At 42.6% G+C, this 26803-nt stretch overlaps 1 protein-coding gene across 6 annotated transcripts in view; it reads right to left on the reverse strand.

The window, feature by feature from the left end:
- Positions 1-2919: 2919 nt before the first annotated feature.
- The window catches only part of LOC5510655, a 69439-nt gene continuing 45555 nt past the window's right edge, over positions 2920-26803 (reverse strand). For 5 of the 6 annotated variants that reach the window (XM_048720789.1, XM_048719434.1, XM_048720397.1 and 2 more), the window contains exons 8-42: positions 26236-26610; positions 25049-25879; positions 24588-24682; positions 24048-24273; positions 23524-23702; positions 23032-23235; positions 22861-22962; positions 22134-22422; positions 21766-21966; positions 21285-21525; positions 20811-20967; positions 19649-19840; positions 19010-19194; positions 17380-17518; positions 16964-17062; positions 16513-16684; positions 16114-16363; positions 15905-15926; positions 15022-15473; positions 14751-14890; positions 13948-14091; positions 13127-13322; positions 12240-12394; positions 11860-12054; positions 11430-11590; positions 11216-11333; positions 11030-11119; positions 10816-10908; positions 10646-10735; positions 8904-9056; positions 8553-8805; positions 7715-7884; positions 6557-7381; positions 3540-3820; positions 2920-3281 (exon numbers count right to left, since the gene is read on the reverse strand). In XM_048720789.1, coding sequence (XP_048576746.1) covers positions 3201-3281; positions 3540-3820; positions 6557-7381; positions 7715-7884; positions 8553-8805; positions 8904-9056; positions 10646-10735; positions 10816-10908; positions 11030-11119; positions 11216-11333; positions 11430-11590; positions 11860-12054; positions 12240-12394; positions 13127-13322; positions 13948-14091; positions 14751-14890; positions 15022-15473; positions 15905-15926; positions 16114-16363; positions 16513-16684; positions 16964-17062; positions 17380-17518; positions 19010-19194; positions 19649-19840; positions 20811-20967; positions 21285-21525; positions 21766-21966; positions 22134-22422; positions 22861-22962; positions 23032-23235; positions 23524-23702; positions 24048-24273; positions 24588-24682; positions 25049-25879; positions 26236-26610 — 7556 coding nt within the window. In that variant the 3' untranslated portion in view covers positions 2920-3200. Of the gene's footprint in view, positions 3282-3539; positions 3821-6556; positions 7382-7714; positions 7885-8552; positions 8806-8903; positions 9057-10645; positions 10736-10815; positions 10909-11029; positions 11120-11215; positions 11334-11429; positions 11591-11859; positions 12055-12239; positions 12395-13126; positions 13323-13947; positions 14092-14750; positions 14891-15021; positions 15474-15904; positions 15927-16113; positions 16364-16512; positions 16685-16963; positions 17063-17379; positions 17519-18569; positions 18599-19009; positions 19195-19648; positions 19841-20810; positions 20968-21284; positions 21526-21765; positions 21967-22133; positions 22423-22860; positions 22963-23031; positions 23236-23523; positions 23703-24047; positions 24274-24587; positions 24683-25048; positions 25880-26235; positions 26611-26803 lie in introns of all 6 variants that reach the window. The other variant, XM_048719864.1, reaches the window with a different exon arrangement.

Below are 26803 nucleotides of genomic sequence, written 5' to 3' on the forward strand. Positions count from 1 at the left end.
ACCAATTATTCACAACCTAAACAATACTTTAGAATAAAAAAAAATTATTTGGGGGAAATTTTTGAGATTACGAAACCGAGAAAAAAATTCTTAGTTTGACATGACAGAATTTTTTTAGACCTCAAGTAAAAAAACCTTTTGTTATATTTATTCCAACCACTCAAAAAATCTACACTTCAAGTAAAAGCTGACAGAATCAGTAGCAGTAAATGTCAATTTAAAAACTTGAGGTTCGGAATGTGCAAACGCTTGCCAAAATTTGACAGAAATCGTCATAATATAAGAAACTGGCTTTTACGTCTTTCAACAATGACTCATGAGAGTAGTCAGGTGTTATTTTGATACTAATAAATTCCTTATAAAACATGATATGCAGTTTTCTCCCAGTAAACCGGCAAAACGATTAAAATCCCTAATAAAAAATAAAAGCAAATAAAAAGATATACAATGTTTTGTGGAATACAAAACAAATAAAAACCTTAGGAGATCCTGTATTTGGAGTGACGAACCTGTAAGTAATCCAACTCCGAGCAAAAGCCAGTTGTACGAAGCCATGCCGTGAGGGTGTTTGCGGAGCATTACGGTGCAGTGTGGCCAGAGACCTTATGAGTGTGAGGTCTTCGGGCAGAGACCTAATGAGTGTGAGATCTAAACGCAAAGTGTAAATGCCCAGAAACCCACAGGAGCAGCTCTACCGAAATCCAACAAAGGATATTGAGCGCATCGTCTCTGAAAAATAAATGAACGGTTTGATTCGCTGACAAGTTGATGTGTTTAGTTTTCAAGTTGAAGCCGCGGGCGTTGAGGATTTAAGAATGTAATGCCGTAGAGTGATTCTTTACGCCCTCACACTCAAAACTCTCACCGACTATAAATGATAGCTCTGATTCTTAATTTTTTAATATTCTTAATCTGTTCGAACATGTTTTGAGAGACCGCGGATATTTTTCTTTCAGAGTTACTGCAAAAAGTGCTTATGTTCCGTTTAACCATTAAAGATTGATGATAAAGCCCATTCCCGATCTTCCGTAATCTACAAGCACTTCAAATGCCTACAAGGGCATATTTAACATTTGATCAAGTGCACCAGGCCTAATCAAAAGCCTGCTCAGATCATCCAGGCAAATGGGACGTGGTGCGACCAGGGCTCGTTTGAGGTGCAGTGTGTAATGTTTATTAAGTAAGCTTAGAAGTGCTATCCGCTCGTGATGAGTACGTCCAACCCACACTAATACTCGCTTTCGGGTAAACACGGAAGTATAATCCATCCGTGATATAAGAAGGCCCAACCCACGCTTATAACCATTTTGACCATATAAACATTTCTGTATCTATCCCTCTGAGAATTTTCTTCAAAAAAAGTTCGAATATTGACCTCAATTAACCACTGTTTCGCCAAAACAAATAATTTATTTTCCCTAAAACATCTATTACAAAGAAATCCATAATTTTTACTAACAACGTGATTCCTTTTCAATTGCTTTTTTTTATCTAAAATTCAACTAAAAAACGTCCATGGAATGGAGTATGTCATCTTTCAACCATTCTAACCCCAGAAGTAAATCGCGCTATAAGCGCCAATTCCCTCCACTTCAGGGTAAAATCATTACGCAATTTAAAATGCAATATCCAAATGATGAATTTCTTTGTTAAAGAGAATCACCCTCGGGTCATTAACAGCGGTAGGGACTGATACGTGAGCTGGCTTAAAAAAGGCGTGGTCCGATTTGAGTGTGGCGGTCTGACGCTGATTTCCTTGTAATCTCAGCTCGAAGGGAGCCGATACTCAGTGGGGAATAGTTTTAATGATTTTACTAGAAGAGGATTTCGGCTAGAAGCCATGGTGACACAGTGGAAAGAAACAATGACGACAAAACTTGTAAACGGTAAGGATGATTAATGTATAAGATGAAGGAACATGGTTCCACTTAAAAAATGAAAACTAAATTTCTAGTTTTCATCATCACTTTTCTATTATGCTTTTTCAGTAAGACACGCGCACAAATCTTATATTTTGTGGTGTAAGCGTGGTAACAGAATTGCATTTTGCAGTATACTTATCTAGACTTATGTAGATGAAGGGACTATAGGAGAAAATGCACGAGCTCACAGCCTTGGACTGGGTGGTCGAGGGTTTGAACGTGACAAATGACTGGACTCGTGCATTAGAAAATGGTAGATCAAGGTTTGAATGAAACAAAAATTAATAAAGAAAGAGTTCACAGCTATGATGGCCGTAGATCATGGGATATAACCAATAACATGGGTTGAGAAAATGATTCATTCAACATAAAATGTCATAACCGTCTCGTGGTGCTGCCATCTGCAAACCGCACCTCTCTACAAAAATCACAACCCAACTCTTGTTGGGACAAATATGCTATTTTATCCCTTCACGCTACTAACATACAACATCTGTGTGGAGTAAGGAGTAACTATTATACGGTAAAAGCAAATATGAAAAACGTTCATATAGATATTTTTACGACATTTGAAATTATTATCCGTGTAGTACAATATAGCACCTGATAACGGTCCCTTTTTGCTCGACCCACGAGTACAAAGAAGCACGAGACACCGTGACTAAATAACAAACTTGATGCGGGTCCGGCTTGAAAACTCCACTAAAAGTACGGTTACGTGTACCATGAAAACAGATCTAGGCCTATAGGTACAACATTTGTAGAGTAACGAGAATCCTTGCATTTTTTACCGATTGTAATTTTGTCATTCAGCATACCCCGGTAAGGTGAAGGGATTGAACTTGCAAAGACTTTGGGATGTGGCATACTATATGCTTTTTGTTTAAGGATGGCGAAAAATATTGCCCACATATAGTGACATTGAATGATACGTTTCTCATAATTCTTGCATTGCGACAGAGTCAGTTAATATAGTTAATGAATCTTCCAGACAGACTTGTAGATGGCGTTTTTTTTATTTATTTTCATAATTACGCGTGGAAAGAGGTCTGAATGGATACGGAAATGAATTATACATACTTTAGTTCCTTAAAAAGGAGACAAATACTGTATAAGCCTTGTCCTCTCTACTTCTTCTTTAGTTCAGCAACATATTACCGTTGACAGTACATATAAGAGGCGACCATTATGCAAAGTCAAGTCACCATTTATATATTTGCCAACCTGTTATGTATACTCCCCTAGTTCTCCTAGCTAGAAAGGCTGGCTTGTGGAGATCTAGAAATCTATCTTCTGTGCGTTCAGTCTATGAAGCTCCATTGCTTCTGGTTTTAACCAAGCTTGATCTTCTTGGCCAAGCTGTGAAAAAAAGGACTGGTTAAAAAAACTGCATATTGTTATTTTACTATTTAAAATCACCATCCCTACCATTCTAAGTTATCAAGCTCATCTATTCTTTAGGGCAAACACTACCTCTCCACTTCTAATTTTTTTAGCTCACCTGTTCCTCCTCTTAAAAGCTCACCTGTTCTTCAGGGTAAACCCTGCACTGGCTTCCGCTGAGAATATTAAGTCGCGACCATCACCATCCCTACCATTCTAAGTTATCAAGCTCACCTGTTCTTCAGGGTAAACCCTGCACTGGCTTCCGCTGAGAATTTTAAGTCGCGACCCATGAACTAGTGGGCTCCCGCCTCTTGAATCAGCCACCTTGCTCGGGTGTCGATTGAGCCTGATCTTGATCAACACCGCAGCCATCACCGCCAGCAGCACCAGCGCGCCCAGCGACACAGTGATTATACCCAAGGGTGTGGTCAAGAAGCTGGCACGGGTGGACAGGACGGGGGCATCGGGAGTCATTTTGCCACGTCGTGTGCTCATCACGGTGGTGCCTGGGTCTGTTGAACATTTTAATCAACTCTCAAACAGAAACGCTTGTACACAGACAGGACTAAAGACACCTTTCTTACCTAAAACAGCGTTAATTTGGACATTATTGAAAGCGGACTAGGGCTTTGGGCTTTGGTTCAAAAGGGCAAAATCTTCTTTTTCTTTCTGAGCTCTCAGAATTGAGGTTCATTGACAACTAATAACTATACTAGATTACAAACTAATTATATAAGAAGCGCATTCATACCAGAATTGAGCTTAGTGAAAACACAATGATGATTGTGTTATGATTATGATTATGATTATGGCTATGGGATTGAAGATGAAGGTAATGGCGATGTAGGATGGTGATGATGTTCTATGACGATGATAATGACAATGCAGGATGGTGATGGAGACGATGGTGAATGACGGTGATGATGGCATTGCAGGATGGTGATTGTGACGATGATGAATGACGGTGATAATGGCAATGCAGGATGGTGATGGTGAGGATGGTGAATGACGGTGATGATGGCAATGTAGGATGGTGATTGTGTCGATAATGAATGACGGTGATGATGGCAATGCAGGATGGTGACGGTGAGGATGGTGAATGACGGTGATGATGGCAATGCAGGATGGTGACGGTGAGGATGGTGAATGACGGTGATGATGGCAATGCAGGATGGTGATGGTGACGATGATGAATGACGGTGATGATGGCAATGCAGGATGGTGATGGTGAGGATGGTGAATGACGGTGATGATGGCAATGCAGGATGGTGATGGTGAGGATGATGAATGACGGTGATGATGGCAATGCAGGATGGTGATTGTGACGATGAATGACGGTGATGATGGCAATGCAGGATGGTGATTGAGACGATAAATGACGGTGATGATGGCAATGCAGGATGGTGATGGTGACGATGATGAATGATGGTGATGATGGCAATGCAGGATGGTGATGGTGACGATGATGAATGACGGTGATGATGGCAATGTAGGATGGTGATTGTGACGATGATGAATGACGGTGATGATGGCAAAGCAGGATGGTGATGGTGACGATGATGAACGATGGTGATGATGGCAATGCAGGATGGTGATGGTGACGATGATGAATGACGGTGATGATGGCAATGTAGGATGGTGATTGAGACGATGATGAATGACGGTGATGATGGCAATGCAGGATGGTGATTGAGACGATGATGAATGACGGTGATGATGGCAATGTAGGATGGTGATGGTGACGATGATGAATGACGGTGATGATGGCATTGCAGGATGGTGATTGAGACGATGATGAATGACGGTGATGATGGCAATGTAGGATGGTGATTGAGACGATGATGAATGACGGTGATGATGGCAATGCAGGATGGTGATTGAGACGATGATGAATGACGGTGATGATGGTAATGCAGCATGGTGATGGTGACGATGATGAATGACGGTGATTATGGCAATGCAGGATGGTGATTGAGACGATGAATGACGGTGATGATGGCAATGCAGGATGGTGATGGTGACGATGATGAATGACGGTGATGATGGCAATGCAGGATGGTGATGGTGACGATGGTGAATGACGGTGATGATGGCAATGCAGGATGGTGATTGAGACGATGATGAATGACGGCGATGATGGCAATGTAGGATGGTGATGGTGAGGATAATGAATGACGGCGAAGATGGCAATGCAGGATGGTGATTGAGACGATGATGAATGACGGCGATGATGGCATTGCAGGATGGTGATGGTGAGGATGATGAATGACGGTCATGATGGCAATGCAGGATGGTGATTGAGGCGATGATGAATGACGGTGATGATGGCAATGCAGGATGGTGATGGTGAGGATGATGAATGACGGTGATGATGGCAATGTAGGATGGTGATTGAGACGATGATGAATGACGGTGATGATGGCAATGCAGGATGGTGATTGAGACGATGATGAATGACGGTGATGATGGCAATGCAGGATGGTGATGGTGACGATGGTGAATGACGGTGATGATGACAATGCAGGATGGTGATTGTGTCGATAATGAATGACGGTGATGATGGCAATGCAGGATGGTGATGGTGAGGATGGTGAATGACGGTGATGATGGCAATGTAGGATGGTGATTGAGACGATGATGAATGACGGTGATGATGGCAATGCAGGATGGTGATTGAGACGATGATGAATGACGGTGATGATGGCAATGCAGGATGGTGATTGTGACGATGATGAATGACGGTGATGATGGCAATGTAGGATGGTGATTGAGACGATGATGAATGACGGTGATGATGGCAATGCAGGATGGTGATGGTGACGATGATGAATGACGGTGATGATGGCAATGCAGGATGGTGATGGTGACGATGGTGAATGACGGTGATGATGACAATGCAGGATGGTGATTGAGACGATGAATGATGGTGATGATGGCAATGCAGGATGGTGATGGTGAGGATGGTGAATGACGGTGATTATGGCATTACAGGATGGTGATTGTGACGATGAATGACGGTGATGATGGCAATGCAGGATGGTGATTGAGACGATGATGAATGACGGTGATGATGGCAATGCAGGATGGTGATGGAGAGGATGGTGAATGACAGTGATGATGGCAATGCAGGATGGTGTGGTGATGATAACGGTGATAACAGAGATGATGAAGATAATAGAAATGATCTGATATAACGACAAACATAGCGTGATTACAAGACATAAAAGTTTGGGAGATCATCACTATACCTGTTGACGGCACAGGGGACTGGGTTCCAGTGACTGTCAGCTTCAGCACACTAGTGCATGGAGGTGTACCCTGATCACGTGCCATTACAGTCACGTGATAGTCCGTTGCAAGCAATTGCCCAATCAACGACAAGCTACCTGTCACTGCATCAACTGCAATTACACCATTGGCCGACACACTGTAAATGACAATGCTGTTATACCCAGCATCCTTATCGGTTGTAGTAATCACATCAAGCTGTGTTCCAGGCGCGGTGTGCACCGACAAATTGTAAGTGGTTCGGATAGAAGGATCGAAAACGGGACAGTTATCGTTCACGTCGAGTAAATTGACATAAACCCTCGTCGATGCGAACTTCATCGGTCGGCCGTTATCTGATGCTGTCACGTCAAACGTATACAAATGCTTCCTCGGGATGGCTTCGTAGTCGAGCACCGAAGAAGTAACGATTTCTCCCGAAAGACCATCGACTGTAAATGGCATATCTGCCTCGTTTGTCGCTAGAAAGTATCGGACTTCACCGTTTCTTCCCGAGTCCTCGTCGGTGGCATTGACACGCAGTACTGACGAACCAGGAGGGGAGTTCTCCACCACAGACACGTTGTAGTATGTGGATTGGAATACTGGCGGGTGCAGATTGGGTGTGGCTTTTTTGTTACAGGAGGGGCCATCCCATCCAGGGTAGCACTCACACGTGTCTGGCGCCATGCAGTAGCCTCGTTTGGAACATTCTTGTACCGCGGTGCAGTCTGGGATATTACACGCAGCACCGTACCACTTTGGCTCACAGCGACACACATCGTATGCAATACATTCACCATGACCTGAATAAGATAGACAAGTGCAAGAGTATGATAGGCTTAGTGTATAATATACTCAATGATTTACTGATTGACTGACTGACTAATTGACTTAGTGACTGACTGGCTGACTGACGGACTGATTGACTTAGTGAGTGACTGACTGGCTGACTGACGGACTGATCTACTGACTGACTGACTGACTGACTGACTGACTGACTTAGTGACTGACTGACTGGCTGACGGACTGACCTACTGAATGACTGACTGACAGAATGACTGACTAACAGAATGACTGACTAACAGAATGACAGACAGACTTAAATAACGCAGACGAAATAACCTCTATAACCTTACCTGAACAGTAGTTGATTGCTTCACATGAATTGTTTGAGCAGTCGGGTCCTGTATATCCAACATCACACTTACAGAAACCCGACTCGAAGCACTCGCCGCGGTTCGAGCAGTTCTTGACTTTAATGCAGCTCGCAAGCTGACACTCGGAACCGCTGAAACCAGTGTAACACCTACGAGTTGATAATACCATTTGGTGAGATTGATTTCATTTCGCCATATAAGGCCCCATAGACGGCAAATATTGAGTCCAATTACACTAAAACTGTTGCAAACGCGCGCCAGAAATCTCGTAAAAATAAAAAATTGCTTCTTATCAATATATGGCCCTACCTAATGATATTTTTTGTAACTGTTACAACTTGTTAATTCGTCTTATACTACAGGGAACGGCTCATACAAATTACGTTTTATTAATTCCTCGCCGTCAGACACATTTTTTGATTAACAATTCACAACTTAAGATCAATGAGAACGTTGTAAACATTATGCAAATATATAAAGCACCTGTCGCCATAAAACTAAATTTGATATTTTAACCTTTTTTCTATCTATCTTAGTTTAATTGATTTTATTTATTTAAAATTTTGCTAAAGGGGCTTGTAAGACGTCAACCGATGCTTGCCCCATTTCTTTCTGCTGTCATTTTTTTGTATTGAACTCACATTAACTTTCCTCTGTGACAAAATAATTAAAACTGAAATAAATAAACTTTTTTTAGATTAAAGAATGATATATGGAAATCAACAACTGGAAATCAAAGGCTGCTCTAAGAAAGGGTTTCGTGAAAAAGAAATTAACTTAACTAACTAATAAAATGCAACACGTGTCATTTCCGTACCTGCACGTAGCATTTCCTCCCCTATCGATCACACATTCGCCGTGAAAGCTGCAGTTTCCAAAAGAAGAACAGTCCGCAACCTCACTACAGCGACTCCCCTGGTAACCCGGATGACACCGACACGTATTACTGGCTACGCAGTCTCCATGGGACGAGCATTGACTGACAGCTGCGCAGTCAGGTACTGCGCAACTGATTCCAGTCCACCCGGAGTTACACTCACAACGGTAGGCATTAACACAGCTACCCCTACCTGTAAGAAAAGACACATGAGCATAATCAAACAGGGCAGGTAAGAATCAAAACATCCTGGAGCCGTGCATTGACAACTTGATTAATCAATTGAGTTACCGGAACAGTAGTCGAGGTCAGCACAAGAGTTCTGGGAGCAATCCAGGCCGGTCCAGTCCTTGTGACACTTGCAGACATCATAGTTCACACAGACGCCTCGACCAGAGCAATGGGAGACATTACCACACGTGGGCACAATACTACAATCTACGCCTGCGATAGGAAATCACGCATATGAGAACAGGAGACTAGGGATGAGAGATATTGCCACACGCGAATAATGCATTGAAGAGTCTATAACCTATGGAGCGAGAGTTTTTATAATTACGGCGATGTTAGGGGTGCAGTAATTTATGCGACAAGTGAATAAACAATCTCTTATTGTTGTATTCAGGAATGACTGATTAAAAGACTAAATGGTATAACTCGAAAGACTACAGAGCTGTGAAATAAACTAGATGGTCTGCGTAGGCGTGGTGTAAAAAAGCTATAAATCAACACAAGGTTGAAAAAATGTTTGTTGATAGTGAATGTTGAACAACAGTGTGAATGTTGAACAACTGTGTGAAACACAGTAGTTGCGCTAACGTTTCGAGCGTTAGCCCTTCGTCGGAGCGACATGATTTATAGCTTGATGACAAGACTGCCCGCCAGAGTTCAATAGGAAGCAGATGCATTTGACCAAGAGACCACGATATAAGAGAACGAATCCCCTTGGCCCATGATGCAGTCCAAGAAAGCTATTTTTAGATTGCGCGAGCTTGTCAATCATAGCATCCATATATGGTTCATCGCGCCATATTTGGTTATGGGCACCTCGCGAGCTAGTACGTTTTCACAACTTTTTTCCCCTGTGCACTTCTTGACTTCGTTCGCTACCTGTTTTTATCCTTTTAGCTGCTTCTCATAGCTCATGATTACAATGCTACTCGTAGGGTGGTGTCCTGGTATCTGTTAAGTTATCTAAATGTTATACAAATAATTTAACGGGAAGACGTCGGGGAGACGGCGAATTTGGAGTTCATTCAAAATGCATCAGGCTGACTCCTAAAAAGTTCTTTTTCTCTTCAATATGGTGAGATGGAAAACCTAGGCATTCTCAGTCTATGTTATGTATTTAAATATAAGGAGGCCTTTATTTTTCTTTGATTTACAATATTTTTAGATGAATGAACTTCAATTCTTCACGCAAATGTTCAGAAATCATGTCACTCAAGAAACTCTTGTCACCGAAATAAGATTACTTCATTATAGAGACTTGAAATCTTTTATTTGTGAAATACCTGTCTTAAAAACCACAATATCGGTGTGAATATAATGGTATTAAGTTCTGAATGTATCTTTTTCATTAAAAGGGGATTGGAAGAGAATTGTGTCTTGTAAACACATATGTATGATTGATTGTTGTTTTATAATTTGCGAATCAGCCGTTGAAACTTTTACTGGGGAAGTTGATCCCCGAGCCTAAAATCACGCACTCTATGCATTTCAATGTCCGAGAAATGGTTGATTGGATCCAGTGTACTCTATTGAAGATCATTTTCACAGCGTTTGTAAAAAAGGACGGTTTTCGGTCAAAAAGATTTCCATAACATCCTTTGCCGGTTCACATAGCTCAAGATGTGATCGCGCGTAAGACTCATGTTGCTAGGAAACGTGAGCGCTAACCAATCAGAGGCGCATCTAAAAATAGCTGCTTGTTCTAAAATAGCTTTCACGGACGTCATCATTGGAACATACCCTAATACGGGGGATTCGTTCTCTTACATCATGGTCTCTTGATTTGACCCAAAGACATATACCTATATATCCATCTTGACAAAGACACTGGTCTGTTCGCTGACAAACGCCATGTTCGGGACTTGTACAGTTGTTCACATTGTAACATGTCGCTGAAGCATGGGAATGAAGCATGAATTTTAATTAAGTGACATAATGGAAGACAAAATAATACTGCAAGAGTGTATTCTACCTTGATGTTCACATCTTTCGCCCTCCCATCCAACGTCACAATAGCAGAATCCTTTAATGCATGAGCCATGCTCAGAACAATTCGAACACAAGCCTGTGAAAAGTGGATAATTATAAATATATCTTGAAAATTATCATTAACCCTAACCACTTAAATGTCAGGTGCAACGAAGGAGTGTTATAAATAACAGATTAAATAAGAACACATCACATACCTGTTTTACAATTTTCACCTGTCCATCCACCCAAACACTGACACGTACCATTCACACATCGCCCTTTCCCTGAACACTGATCCGGGCAACCTCAGGAGATAAAAATATCAGTCATCAAATTATCATTTCTAATGATAATAAGGTTCAAAGGGCATAAATCTATCGACCAAGCACTAAATTCCATACCAGTTTTTAGGATCTCTTGACTTGCCATTGAAGTATCGTTAGTGATTGCGACATCGTAAATGCAACTTTTAAGTAAATCTTCCGTTAGGTCTCTCTTTGCGCAAATCGTGTTTGCTTTCTAGACAAGAAGGAACACGATTTTTAACATTCAGGTAGCGCTCTTTTATCCTTGTTTCTTGGAAGTATAATTATCATACGAATGACCCGTTCCTACCTGTATAAGAACTTGCGGTATGCCCTCCAAACCGTACCGGGGCCTGTGGAATGGGTCTGTGTACGCTCTATCCATCTTATCGTCAGGATGGAAGTTAGAAGACGACCACGACCACGATCCATAAAGACTGGAGTCATTGGTAGATCTCTCTTTGATTTGCCCTGGTGAAGGAATAACAAAGAAATCTTTGTCAAGATTTTTCATTATCCGTTATTATGTGAACACGTACACGAAATGAATGGGATCTTAAATCCATAAATATACCTCCCGTGATATACTTGATACGCTCCTAGATAAGCGCTAGGATCTTGGTGTAAATGATATAAAAACGCAATGCGTTTATTGAGAGTCAAACACTTTCAGCCAGATAAAGACATTTCCTATAGGTATAAAACACTCATGCAACTGTTTGTTTCCTAAAGGGTCTTACACGACTCTGCAAACTGCACGGCGTCCGTGAAACGCTCTCCTGTTGGTCCAGTGAAGTCGTTAGCTGGGTTGTTATCCATATCGCCGCAAAGGCCTCCAGTGTTACCATAGAAAGCTGCTGTTGGCGTGAACAGCACGTTCAAGTACTGTCTTCCCATGGTTGGGCTGTGGCGTACATCGATTGTCAGGGACACGCCTATGATGTGAACAGATAAAGTTAGCCATTTTGCAAGATTCAGGTACGAGACCTCTTCGGAAATCTTGTGGTTGACCATGAGGCAGAAGGGGCTGGGAAGCGCGAAACGAGAGAGTTCGGGATGAAGGTCTATGTTCACATCTATTACCCATGGTACATTACCCGTCATGAATTTCCCGACCTACCGGTGATAAACTGCAGGGACAATAGCAAGACGGCACCCTCGTTCTCAGGCGAGCTGAAGGGCTTCTGTACATCCAGTAAGACAGATCCATTCTCAATCTTGAGTGGTCGCCCAGGATATGTATCCACCGTCAGGTTTATTAACGCACCGTTGATCCTAAGGTGATCAACATTGATATAATCTATATAGCTATCATGACGAGCACCACAACCGCTACCATCAACACAGACATCACCGTCATAATTACCACCATCAACATCAATACCGGCAACACCACCAGGAACCCCACCATCAACATCAATACCAGCAACACCACCAGGAACCCCACCATCAACATCAATACCGGCAACACCACCAGGAACCCCACCATCAACATCAATACCAGCAACACCACCAGCACCCACAACCATCCAAACCAACCCAATCATAATAAACTACTGTCAACTCCACCTTCAGCATCAATACCCCAAACAAACAAAGCCAACAAACTAATACCAGCACCATCATTACACACGGCCCAACCCAAAACCCGTATCAACCAGCACCCAAAACAACACTATCATCATCGTAGATATTTGTCCATATATTGTCTACTGTACATACAAGAAGATGCGTACTCTTATGCCTGGTGCACACTAGTGACATAATGACATATGCGCGTGCACCCTTATGTTTATATGTTCAAGTGTGAATGGTTCGACATTTTGACATTAGCCCAACATAACGACATGAACATAACGACATAAGAGAAAAAACATGTTTTTTTCTTTTATGTCATTATGTCCATGTCGTTATGTCGGGCTTAAAAGAGTGCGCGCGCGCCTATGTTGTTATGTGGTTATGTCACTAGTGTTCACTAGGCATTATTCTATCAAACATACAACTCACCTCAGCCTTGGCATGTCTTCAACACGGCCCGTCACTATCGTCATCACGGTCATCACACTTTTGCCGGCTTTGATGGCGATACCTCCGATAAGTGAAGCTCGCTCATACGCGAAGAAACGGAACTGGTAGCCAAAGTCGCCGGGTAGATTACGACAGCCCCAGAACTCGCCAATACCGAAATAGTCATAAGCTACACCTAGATAAAGAGGATAAGATCGATGATAAAGAAGTCTGGAGGAGTCTTTCAATACGCTATGCATCATGTATGTTCCTATGGTTAATTATAAACATTTTTTACATTTTAACTATAAACATTCTTATATTTTCCTAAAAATACCTCAAAACCAGCCATGACCATAGATCGAAAAAAAGCGTTTAAAATATTTTGTATCAATACCTTTTTACTAATGGATTCTGCATGAGAGCACCTGCACAGAGAAACTATAGCGCGCGTACCAATTTGCGGGAAATGTCTGGAATAATCCGGCATAATTCCAAGATAGAATTAAACCAATCTAAACAATTCGGTTGTTTAAATCAAAGTATTTTAAATCGGAACAAACTTAAAAACCTTTGATATCTCAATAGTCGATCTGTGAAGGGGATTTTTAGCGTGACAAACTCGATCTTGATTTTTTTGGACAGGCGAGTTTTGAGGGAGGTGGAAATAACTAAACACCAACAAACGCCTGCGGCTATGGATATGGGTGGGATTACCGCCTTATTGCGGGTGGTCATCAGGGCTGCACTGTCTCTGGCCTTTGTATTGAGGGTATTATCGCCTTAAAATGGGCGATGACTATGGTGTCACTGTAACATACCGTCCAAAGTCTGCAAATGAGGATCGCCGAACATCTCGTCCGGAAGGCGCGTCTCACAACACTGTCCGGTCCATCGGGCCATACATACACACCTTGAGCCACAGTCCCCCAAGACCACTGGGATACCATTACCTGAGCAGGAGCCTGCAGACAACGAGGATGTTAGTTAACGACAAGCGACTGCCGATTACAAGTAAACGCCGATTATCGTCAAGTAAACACCGATTAACGACAACTAAACGCCGATTATCGTCAAGTAAACACCGATTAACGACAGGTAAATGCCGATTAGCGCCAAATAAACACCGATTAACGACAAATAAATGGTGGTGACTACCGATTCATATGGCAATCTACGTTACAAGCGTATACAGAAATATCCCTTTTATTTCATTACTTCAATAGCATACAACGCTTCCTTTATTAGGCAGCCACCTTTAGAAGTCATGCACTATTCAGCCTCCATTAATCGGATTTTAAATTATTCTACTTTACAGGCTTGCAATAATTTAAAATTAAATAATGAGCAGGTGTGCCACTATCAAAGTTCTCTATCGCATTGACAACTGATCCCTGAATACTGAATGCAGATCTTAACCACAGTTGAGACTTGAATTTAAACATCTAAGCCTTTAATCACCATGCAAGGAAATTCTACTGTCCACTGGAGTAACCTGAATTGCATTACAAAAAGATTTTAGTAAAGAGGAAATATGGTTGCGTTACTTACTACCACATGGCGTGACATCAGGTTGTGAGCATCCCTCCCCTTTACAACCTGTCACGCTGGTTGCGTTACTTACTATCACATGGCGTGACATCAGGTTGTGAGCATCCCTCCCCTTTACGCCCTGTCACGCAAGCCGGATGCTCCCCGCATTCGGGAGGGGGGCACTTCCACCTGTTATTTACAAACTTCGGCTTTCTGCCATCGTCGCACTTCCTACATAAACAGAATCAGCGTCAAACCTTTATTAGAAAACTGGATATGATATGGACCTTTTTTGAAATCACATGATAGACAAGCGGGCATAACTTTAGAATGATGAAAATTGCTAAGGAGGCATAACTCACGGGGGACAATCGCATTTCCCATCTTCTGCAAGAACACCAGTCTCTCCGTCTTTACACTCACACGGCGGACGTGTCGTCGGCGGTGGAGTTGTACTTCCGGTAAACGGCGTAGTACTTCCGGTAAACGGCGTTGTACTTCCGGTAAACGGAGTTGTACTTCCGGTGAACTGAGTCGTTATTCCAGTTGGCGGAGTTTCGTCAGTATTAGGTGTCACACTTCCGGTGAAAGGTGTTATACTTCCGGTGAAAGGCGTCGTACTTCCGGTAAAAGGCGTCGTACTTCCGGTAAAAGGTGTGGTACTCTCGGTGAAAGGCGTTGTACTTCCGGTAAAGGAAGTAGTGCTATCAGTTAGTGTAGTGGAGAGCTCTGTTGTGCTCAGGGCTGTTGTCGTATCAGTTGGTGTTGTTGCCGTTGTTGTCGCAGGTGTCGTTGGGCAGTTACAGGCAGGATCCTGTCAATTGAAGGGGCGGGGTGATTTTTTTTCCCCTGGCGGTAATACACGGGTACCTGTATAATGCGGCCATTTCCAAAAGTTCAAAAATATTTACCACCTAACGCTACCTACATACTTAAATACTACTTTTTTACCCCTATTATGCGGCCACCTCCATTGAGCGGCCGCAGTCACCATTTTCCAACCTCTGTTAAGCGGCCAGTGAAATTCCATTATTAGATGTAATTACCCATTGGTGAAATACATTACAATAAATGTGAGCAGGTTACTGTTGAGAGCGACAAAAATTTGACGTCAAGCGGGAATTCAAGCGAACAATGTGACATTTGATTCGGTTTTTATCGTAAGGCCAACGGGGCAATTAAGGTTGGCATTAAATAGAGTTACCACTGTATATTTTGTTGTAATATTGTGGCGGTTCTACTCACCCATCCACATCGGAGACAAATGCTGAAAAAAATAAGGGAGAGGTCACATACAAGCAAACGTTATGGTTAAATAAATGTTAGGGGCTTTTAAAAATAAGAGGCTCCTATAAAAAAAACGTCTCAAAATAATATATATAGTATTTGTCACGTAAAAACGATTTGTGTGTACGGGTTACACGAACTCTTTTTCCCAGTAATCAATGACTTACTTTTTAACCAGGGCAGGACTCAGTTTGCCTTTGCATGCTAGTAGCTCTCTCTGCATGGTTCCAAATCCGGCCCAAAGTTGACCCACGATCTCCGAGAGCCCATAGCTAACGGACAACTCAGTCTTAGCGTACTGCTCTTTCGCACAATTGTCAGAGCAAGGCTTGAACACCATCTTGAGGCCGAACGGTAACTCAAGCGTGAGCCTGAGGATTGAAATGGCGCCAGAGATAGAACCGCCAGAATTGCCGGCTGTGGAAACATTACAATCAACAATAAAGTGAGTCCTAACTATAATAGCCCTCTAATCTAAAGAGTTAAAACACTCTACTAGAAAGACAAAACGTGACTTTGCGGGAGCTTTACAAAGCAAGCGATGAATCATCGAGCTTGATACTTACGAAACTTTTTAAAAATCTTCTTCCACAAATTGCTAAAGCGGTTGAAAAAGTTCCTTATCAAACTCGGGACGACAGGGAATCTGTAAGTAACCCTGGGAACAAGTACGTTATCCCACGTGGCTTCCGCCTCGACTTTCAGCTTTTTCAGGTCACGACTCCTATGCAGGGACCACTAAAGGAAAAAGACAACAAAACGTTTGCAAGGAAAAAGGAAAAGTGTTGGCGCCTATTCAGCCAACTCCTGCTTAACGGAAAGTCAACACCTACTATTAAATATAACTATTTAAAGGGTCCAAAGAATTCTGGTAAAGAAGGGACTAATAGACGAATTATTTAGAGGCTGGCTGGCTGTGCATCGACCTCTCTTATTGTTATCGATTCTTAATCTTGTTGGAAACCAATCTAGGTGGAAAGGTATTAGAGGGGTACTTTAGTATTGTTATTGACATACCCCATTTTTGACCTTGTTACATCCGGAGGACAATGAGCAGATGCCGCCTATTGCTAGATTGGCGGTACTTGTCATAGTGAAGGATAAGTACGCTTTGCCCTTTATGCGAGAAAATAAATAACATTCACATTAATTGACCCTATTGATAATCTACTAAACATGCTTACTAACTTACTCGCCAATTATCCTCTAACTCACTCACTAAAGCTCAATTAGGTACAAGAAAAGGTGGTCTAAGTATCTTCTGAACTAGGAACTTCGCTCTGCAGTGGCGAGTCCCGTGTGCACGAAACTGCGAACCATGAACACTTTTGCGATAATTAGACTTTTGCAAAAACACTCTCTTCTCCATAAAACATTCCGAGTAAGCAACTTGGAGCAAGTCTTGGCGCTAGTGTGAATGCAGCCTGACTCACGGTGACTTTGACTTCTTCTCTTGCTTCAACATCAAAGAAGAATGCAGACGGAATGCAGACACCAGGAATACAGATGTAGATGTCACCACCAATCTGTCGATGCCGGATGACCGGGATTTCGCTCTTATACAGGTTTGCGCTAGAGACAGAAACAACATAATCACCGCACGAGGTAACGAGAATTGTTTGATCGACAAGGATATTTTGTAGCCAATCAACGTAAATCTCGGGTCTCAACAGTCACTTACTTTTTATTGGTAAGTAGTTGATATACTAAGGAATAAGCTTATTTATAACCAGGTGTACATCTATGTTGAGGTCATACATCTTGAATCCCATCCATTGCTTACCTGGCTTGCTTCTACCCCTAGGTGAAGATCCACCTTAAAAGTTAGCTTGCTGTATATTTCGTGTCTGAACAGTCGTTTACCTGGCTTTTACCCTTAGGTGAAGATTCACCTTAGAAGTAAGTTTACTATACAATTCGTGTCTCAACAGTCGTTTACCTGGCCTCTACCCCTAGGTGGAGATCCACCTTAAAAGTTAGCTTGCTGTATATTTCGTGTTTGAACAGTCGTTTACCTGGCTTTTACCCTTAGGTGAAGATTCACCTTAGAAGTAAGTTTACTATACAATTCGTGTCTCAACAGTCGTTTACCTGGCCTCTACCCCTAGGTGGAGATCCACCTTAAAAGTTAGCTTGCTGTATATTTCGTGTTTGAACAGTCGTTTACCTGGCTTTTACCCTTAGGTGAAGATTCACCTTAGAAGTAAGTTTACTATACAATTCGTGAATTAAACTTTCGTTTACCTGGCCTCTACCCCTAGGTGGAGATCCACCTTAAAAGTTAGCTTGCTGTATATTTCGTGTTTGAACAGTCGTTTACCTGGCCTCTACCCCTAGGTGAAAATCCACCTTAAAAGTAAGTGTACTATACATTTCGTGTCTGAACAATCGTTTACCTGCCCTCTACCCCTAGGTGAAGATCCACCTTAAAAGTAAGTTTACTATACATTTCGTGTCTGAACATGTTTACCTGGCTTCTACCCCTAGGTGAAGATCCACCTTAAAAGTTAGCTTGCTGTATATTTCGTGTTTGAACAGTCGTTTACCTGGCTTTTACCCTTAGGTGAAGATTCACCTTAGAAGTAAGTTTACTATACAATTCGTGAATTAAACTTTCGTTTACCTGGCCTCTACCCCTAGGTGGAGATCCACCTTTAAAGTTAGCTTGCTGTATATTTCGTGTCTGCACAGTCGTTTACCTGGCCTCTACCCCTAGGTGAAAATCCACCTTAAAAGTAAGTGTACTATACATTTCGTGTCTGAACAATCGTTTACCTGCCCTCTACCCCTAGGTGAAGATCCACCTTAAAAGTAAGTTTACTATACATTTCGTGTCTGAACATGTTTACCTGGCTTCTACCCCTAGGTGAAGATCCACCTTAAAAGTTAGCTTGCTGTGTCAGTCGTTTACCTTGCCTTCACCCCTAGGTGAAGATCCACCTTAAAAGTTAGCTTGCTGTATATTTCGTGTCTGAACAGTCGTTTACCTGGCCTCTACCCCTAGGTGAAGATCCACCTTAGAAGTAAGTTTACTATACATTTCGTGTCTGAACAGTCGTTTACCTGGCCTCTACCCCTAGGTGGAGATCCACCTTTGAGATCAGCTGGCCATGCATCTCTAGTCCGAACACCGCGTCTGTCACCTTGAGGTCGCCATTGTGATCTTTTTCAGTGAACACGCCCATCGTGACGTAAAACGTGGCGGAGACAGTCACCGTCTGCGTGATGCTGACGTAGCCTTTGTAGAACTGAGAGACAAAGGAGAACAGCAAAAGGCTACAAGCATCTTGGAAAATAAAACAGCAACAGCTGAAAAGCGAGGAACCTAGACGGAAAAAATCACCTTCTTCCCCTTCTTCCACTTTGATAGTACGGAAATAAGCGGAATTTGCGCTCCTCAAGATAGGTACTGCGTTGTGAATTTGATGTCATGCTGAAAATCTTCAAAACATTTCCATACTTACAATAAGCGAAGAAGGGTTCGCGCATTCGCAGCGTTAGTGTTTTTCCAAGAATGCCAATATATAGTAGAAACTTTTTAGACCTTCGACCTTTTGGATCGAATAAAAGCTCGCTTAGTTAGTTCATAGCCTTTGACGGAAGTATTTGAAATTAGAACCTTCGAAAGTTTCCGCTATGACGAGGATAAATATTTAACTATATCTGAGATGTGAATAGCCAAATTATGTCTGTTTAACTGACCGGTATCTTGATGCTATTTTCATGGCTCTTGCGGAAGGTGAACATCTCTTTGTCAACGTCCCTTCGAGTGCGACGACGAGAAGGATGCAGCTGATGCAGTTCAGCCTCGGTCACGGCGGATCCATTTACTATCGTCAACACGGGAAGGACCTCCACGAGCACGTAATCCCTATTAGTGTGCGAGGAGATGACCTGAAGGACATCGGGATGTTGAAACCAGCGGTAATAATAACCAACTAGTGGTTACCAGTGAAATATTCACGAAAAGCAATTATTTGTTGTATAAAACTCTTTAAGAAATTATTAATCATTCAATGTATTGGACTTCCTGGTGCTTTAGTGGAATAGTATGCGTCGTCGTAAACATTAATTAAACAAATGCCTCCCTTTTGAGTCCCAAATAAATTTATCACATATTTAATTTACCTTATAAAAATGTGAAAAGGCGCTCTCTATAAAACATTCCACATTTTCCTATATCCGTGTTGGAAACCCGGTGTATCGTGTTTTTGGCGAGAATCGGACAACCAAATTCAAACCATGCCGGTTCGCACGTTCATATGTTGGGTGGATCGTTGAGTGGATCGTTAATCCTCGCTTTGTTGGATTTCTTGGGCTTTGTGTGTTATTTGGTTGTCAATTTCATACCTTTTAATGAAAATCGATGTGACATAAAAGGTATTTGGGTCTGAAAACACAAAATTACCGCCAACTATTTGTAATGAGCAAACCTTTTGCTTTTTTTAAAAATCGAAAAGTACTTACTTCTTATATTGGGATTGATCTGATAAAATAAGCGTTTATGCACTGTCCTTTAATGGATTGAATTAAAGTTGTTCAAAAGTCTTGCAGTTGTAGATAAAAGCTCTCTTTTCCCAGTTTTCTTGTTTGCGAACCGTTTTGTCCATCAGCGTCGTCATCATTATTATTATTACAATCATCATCTTAATCATTTCATCAGAAGCAGCAGCAGCATTATTACCACCATTGTAATTGACATTACAACCTCCACAGTAATTGCATTACCAATTCTCATCATCACATAATAACAACTATAAATATAACCAAAACATCAACAGCATCTCTTCACGAACGTTATACACCTTATGTAAGCGTGTAACTCAAAACTTGTCGTTAGATTAATTACTCTCCACCAACTTACTTTGGCTAACACGGGTTTGCTCCGCCTGCCTGCGATTGTATCATTGATGGAGATATCTTTCAGCTCACTATTCAGATCAGTTATGACTAGTCCAGGGTTGTTGTCACCTCCTGTGCAGATGATATCTTCATCATTTGCTGGTCGCCGAGGCTTGAACCTGTTTCACAACCACAGCAGTTAACTCTCCACAGTACGCGCAGAAACAAAGATCTTTAAAGTCAACGTAATGCCGAAGTGAAATTAGGAAGCATCATCAAAATTTATTTTGCCGTTATATCTATCGCCGCAAAAAATAAAGAAATAAGGAATTGTTTCTCATATATAAAGGGATATTGTTTCTCATAAGTATATTTTTGTAGCCAGTAGTAGTAGTTGACCTCTAGCAACAGCACAGTAGTTACAATGACCTGGCTACCCCCATATCTAATCTGGTTTGCAATTGAAATCAAGCTACTTTACCCATCAAGAGCTTACCTTCTGCTCCATGTGGTATCTTGACTACATCGTTCCAGTGTAGTTTGAATAAACAGCGCATGCTCAGTTTGGTTAAGGTGCGTGACACGCTCCAGGAAGCCGTGACTCTCGGGTGCGATTACTACGTCACCTGGTTCGGTTTCTACCGCGCTGGCCCGGTCCATAACCAAGTAGTATGACTTGCTATAGGTATCCACGCCAATCTCGTACATGTGACCAACGCATTTAAAAACATTAACATCTAGACAGACAAACAAGAACAGTCTTACAAAGAAAAGATATGCGTTGGCAAAGCCTCAAAAGCGGGGTAGCCTTACTTTTTAAATCTCTTTAGCGTTTTTAAGAAATTTCCCCCTTGGAGCATGCTCCCGAAACCCCACAGATACAGGTTCTATATCAAAGTACTCTTGTCTCAAAATACTACTTAAGCTCCCAGATATTTTGCCAAGTTCCACCGCCGCAGAAAAAGTAAGCGTCTTACCCGTAGATATTTTCTGAAGCGTGACATTCCCGTTGAGCGTGACGCGTCCGGTCATTAGTCCGCTGAGGTCCTTCATGTCCGGAGACTCGTCCTCTGTTACTTCGTCCATGATTGGCTCAGGAATTACCTTTTCCGAAAAGTCGGCGTACTGAACTACTTCTTCGATTTTGGCGCGAGAAGTGAGCATTACCATATACGGACCTGTACAACATGAAGAACATCAAAGGTTTGGAGAGCTGTCACATGAAGAGAGAAGACTTCTAAGCATTTAGCCATTAGTCCCACCGCTAGAGCTAGCCTCTATGTGTTCGAAGATGCAAATCCGTGCGACAGCAAGTTCAAGGGAACAGTAAACGAAAGTCACTCACCTATATCATCCGTCTGATTAACTTTGTGCATTATCCCCCCGGCTTGCTTACTGGCGATAATTTGACCAGCCTTTACCCCGAGGTCACGTGGTGCTATGATGATGGGTGTGGCCTCGTCTTGTCCAGGGAGCAGTACTGGACAGTTGTATAATGTGGTGGCGTTCGCGTCAATCACGATGACGTTGCCATGCAACACCGTATTGTTGATTCTACTGGTGTTTGAGTAGTCCACTTTGACGAAGCCGTCAGGGCATCGTGTGGTGTTCCATGAGCGGCACTTGCCTTCCTCCTGCACAGCGAAGCAGTAAATAATTTATAAAATACAATGGATAGTACGCGTGCTATGATAAGTTCTACGTGTGGTGTTCCATGAGCGGCACTTGCCTTCCTCTTGCACAGCGAAGCAGTAAATAATTTATAAAATACAATGGATAGTACGCGTGCTACGATTTGTTCTACGTGTAGTGTTCCATGAGCGGCACTTGCCTTCCTCCTGCACAGCGACGCAGTAAATAATTTATAAAATACATTGCACAGTACACGTGTTATGATGTGGTTTTAAATGAGCTGAACTTGCCTTCCTCCTAGATAGCGAATCAGAAAAGTGTCTACAAAATACATTGCAGAGTACACGTGCTATGATTGGTTCTACATGTGGTGTTGAATGAGCGGCACTTGCCTTCTTCCTAGAATCAGAAAAGAGCTCATAAAATGCCTACATACACACCTCACGGTTGTAGCACATCTCCAGGTCGTTGCAAGTTTGGCAGGATTCTTTGTTGGTATCAGGACGTGTAAAGTTACATTGCTTTCTCGTGCAGTCCACGTGCTTTCAAAACAAGCAGAAACAAACGTGAGAATGGAAATGGCCATCTAATAGGCACAACACTTCTAGTACCTGAATCTTCCGGGAGCAGTGGTTCTCGCTGCCGACTGTGTAGCAGTTGTGGTAGAACCAGTCGGGACACGGCTCTTGATGAGGCCTGGTCTGGTTACCCGGCATGCATTGCTGCGCGGAGTCGCACCATCCGCAGTTGGGGTCTTGGTTACATGTGTTACAACGGGTGTATTTACCGCAGTACGAGTACGTACAGCCGCGACCCTGCAAGGGACATCATACTATTTACCGCGACACAACTGCGTATACCCGCGTACGACCACGACCCTGGTTGCAATACGAATAAATATGTTCAACCACCACGATCCTCACGACCTGTAATTAACAGGCCCTATGTACATAAAAACTTCACCCTGAAAAAGGAGTATTATTTATAGCAAAAATATATACCTGCGTCCCTGAATTAAAGCTAATAATTTTGCAATCTGCAATACGAAAATCATTTGTAATAATACGTATAGATGCTCATTGTATGACCAAAGGTATTCATACCAGAAATCCCGTCATGCACTTGCAGACGTTGGGCCCGACGCACGTGCCAAACCCGGAACACTCGTGGACGTCCCGACAATGGAACTGGGAGCAGTCATGCCCTGTCCAGCCGCGGTAGCAGAAGCACGTGGAGCCGATACAGTCGCCATTGTGGAAGCATCCATTAGGGCAGCGCACAACTGAATAAAATGATACAAGTTGATAAGTGGTGGGTTGAAGGAAACGAGCATTTAGGTAGATAAAGGTTATATTCAAGGAAATTATGTTAAAATTGATTGTTCAAAAGAAAATGGCTTTTTTGTTTTTTGGTGTGTAAAAATCTACAAACTTGAGTTTCATCTCTACTCTGCACAATACACACTTCTCACTCTTTTCACACTAGTATTAAACTCAGACATCAGCTAGAATTACCAGACTCAAACCACCTGTGGTCTTCTGCACTCACTACCTTCCACTACCTTCCACTACCTTAAACAGGTATAATTTCTAATTCTGACAGAGAATTCGTATACATATCCACGGACCTGCACTTCGACTGCACCCAAACGGGTAAAGGCTTTGATTGGACACACTTTTGACACGGCCATCAGGGGTGAAAAGTCGCAAGGCGTGGCCTGAAGGGGTATCGGTCTCGTTCAAGACCCATACAGGCACAGGAGGTTTGCCGTCCGGTCGCTTGTTGGACATGAGTGATGCGAGTAGTAGCCTGTCACCAGATGATTCCAGTGACAACAAGTGACCGCCGTAATACTGAAATATTGAAACCAAAAAAAAAAACTGTTGGCATGCAAACGATGACTTGAAACTACCGCTAACTATACCATTTTCCTTGTATTTGCTTCAGATAGTTACCGTATTTTCACCGCCAGTAACTCGGACCTTTGATAACTTAAACTCACATTACTTCAAAGTAATTTAAGTAATGTTCTAGCTTTGATAAATTGAACCACCTCATGACGAAAGGCAAGACGGATCTTTACAAAACCATTTATACTGCAGTCATCTTATGGGGCTTGTTTTTGTGATATTTTAATACTACTTATATATAAAAACTTCCCTCTGACCTTGCAGTAATGGTCCGCTTGATGGTACGTCCTCGCACCAGGCCGATACACAAAACACGTGGCGCCTGCGTTCATCCAGTCAGCGGGACAACCGACTGCAAAATCAGGCAAAAAAGTGTATGAATATGAGGATTTAGATCGACTGATTATCAAATAGGGTACATATAATTAAATATCATAGGCTTCAAGTGAGTTATAAGGGGAAGCATTTTACTCTAAATTTGTATCAGAAAAAGTAAGGCAAGAGAAGAGATTGAAATAGCTCGTTTATAAAGATGATATTTGCTGGACTGGTTAGAAACGCTTTCGAGACCATTTTACTGATTGCTTAAGGGTAAACTAAATTTTTGAAGATGCGGGTATACCATTGTGGCCCTAAATCTCGGCTGCGTGATCATGGGTGGGTACAGGGGGGATGGAGCAACACGATTGAACATGCGACACCCGCAAAGCATCCTTACATGAAAACCGATTCCGAGGTTGTATCCTGTTGAAGGGCTCGAAAAGCACCAAGGGTAATCTATAATCGTCTTCGTTGTCTCTGATCCGGGACTCCACAGTAGGCTTGAGTCCGAACCCGAACCAGTTCCTCGTTGCGTTGACCGGGTCGCTGACGGCGGACAAGGTGGTGTCGAGTTCGTAAAGGTTATAAGGGTTCTTGAGGCTGTTGCCATGGTATTCCAAAGGTCCATTAGTGCGGATAGTCGCGCCGTAATCATTAGCCGTGCCGTAATTCAGGAAAAAATGGTTGTTCTCGCATTTTTGTCGGACTTTCTTGTCGGAAAAGGTGTACTCCATGGTAAACAGCCCAGAGTTATTGTAGAAGAGATTTCCGTGGATGCTTGTTGCAACGTTCAGGATTTTAAGAGTACTGTGTTGAGCATTCTGAAATCCAGTACCAGCATTGCTTCCAAAAACATTATCTCTTAGACCAACGTTACCTAATGACTCCAAGTTGGAAGATTCTAAGAAAACGGCTTCTTTTTCATTTTCCAAGAGCGTATTCCCGTAAATGAGGCTTCCAGTCTTCCTCTTTCCTTCGCTAGTTTTAATCTTGAGGTGCACGCCTCCGCCGGGGTTCCCGGTTATGTAATTATTTGTCAGGGATACCGTCATGTCGACAGTATCGCCCGCCACGCCTCCTGATGCTTCCTGCGTGTCCGACTCGCCATTGCCTATTATCGTACAGCGATGAATTGAGGCGCGCCGCGTGACGGAGGTGGTCGACTCGTACAAGATGCCATGCTCACGGTGATTGGTCAGTTCGGAGTTTAACAACTCGTGACGTGTTTCTAAGAAAAGCAACTCATAGATTTAGAGAAAGTAGGAGATAACGTTGGGTACTTTTGTGTGTCATTCCCTTGTCCGGACAAGGGAACTAAGGGACGACTCGAACGATGTGCCAGTCATATTCTGAGAATTATAACCTCAGAACTTTGTACTACTAGGGTACTTTGTTTGTTAAAAAGGTAAACCAAAGTATTTTTCCTCAGAGCATAAGTGTAATATATCTGGAGCTTTAACATTCTCATGGCGCATGGCGCATGGCACATGGTTTCACTGAGTTTTCACTTGATTTTTTGTTAGGCACAACAGAGCGACGATGCTCCTCGAGCAATCAGGGAGCCCAGAGTAATGGTACACCCACCTCGATCACAGCCTACAAAGTGTATGTCGTCCAGCGTGACGAAGTTTCTGTAGTGGTAGTTACTGGTCTTGTTGTACGAGCCGACGAAGACCAGCACATAGTCGTCATCGAGGTCTTGTAGATCTAGGATCACTTTAGTCCAATCTAGGACTTTGGGATGAGGAGGTTTCCATAGCGGCGTGAATTCCGTTGACCCGGAGAACACGGAATACCCCTTGCGGCGAAACAGCTCAAGCGCGGACCTCCCATCTCGGCCGAGCCTGTAGTAGAACACCAGCGAACAAATGTTGGAGCCTCGCGATACAGTCCTGCTCACGAGAGCCGAGCGGCCGGTGAGAGAAGGCCAGCGGGTGTTCCCCACGTAGAGAAGGTTACCTGATGCATGAAACATGATTTCGAACAACTTATTATGAGCGTCGATCTGGCAAATACAACGGTGATGGTGAGGATAGTTAATTAAAATACCATCCACGAAGAAAATCTGATACTTTATTAATGATATGTTAAAAAACTGAGTGTTTTCCAGTATTGTAAAAGTGTAAAGGATTAGACAAAACCAAATTTAGTA

The sequence above is a fragment of the Nematostella vectensis genome, chromosome 1 (genome assembly GCF_932526225.1).
Source record: "Nematostella vectensis chromosome 1, jaNemVect1.1, whole genome shotgun sequence".
Lineage (NCBI taxonomy): Eukaryota > Metazoa > Cnidaria > Anthozoa > Actiniaria > Edwardsiidae > Nematostella > Nematostella vectensis.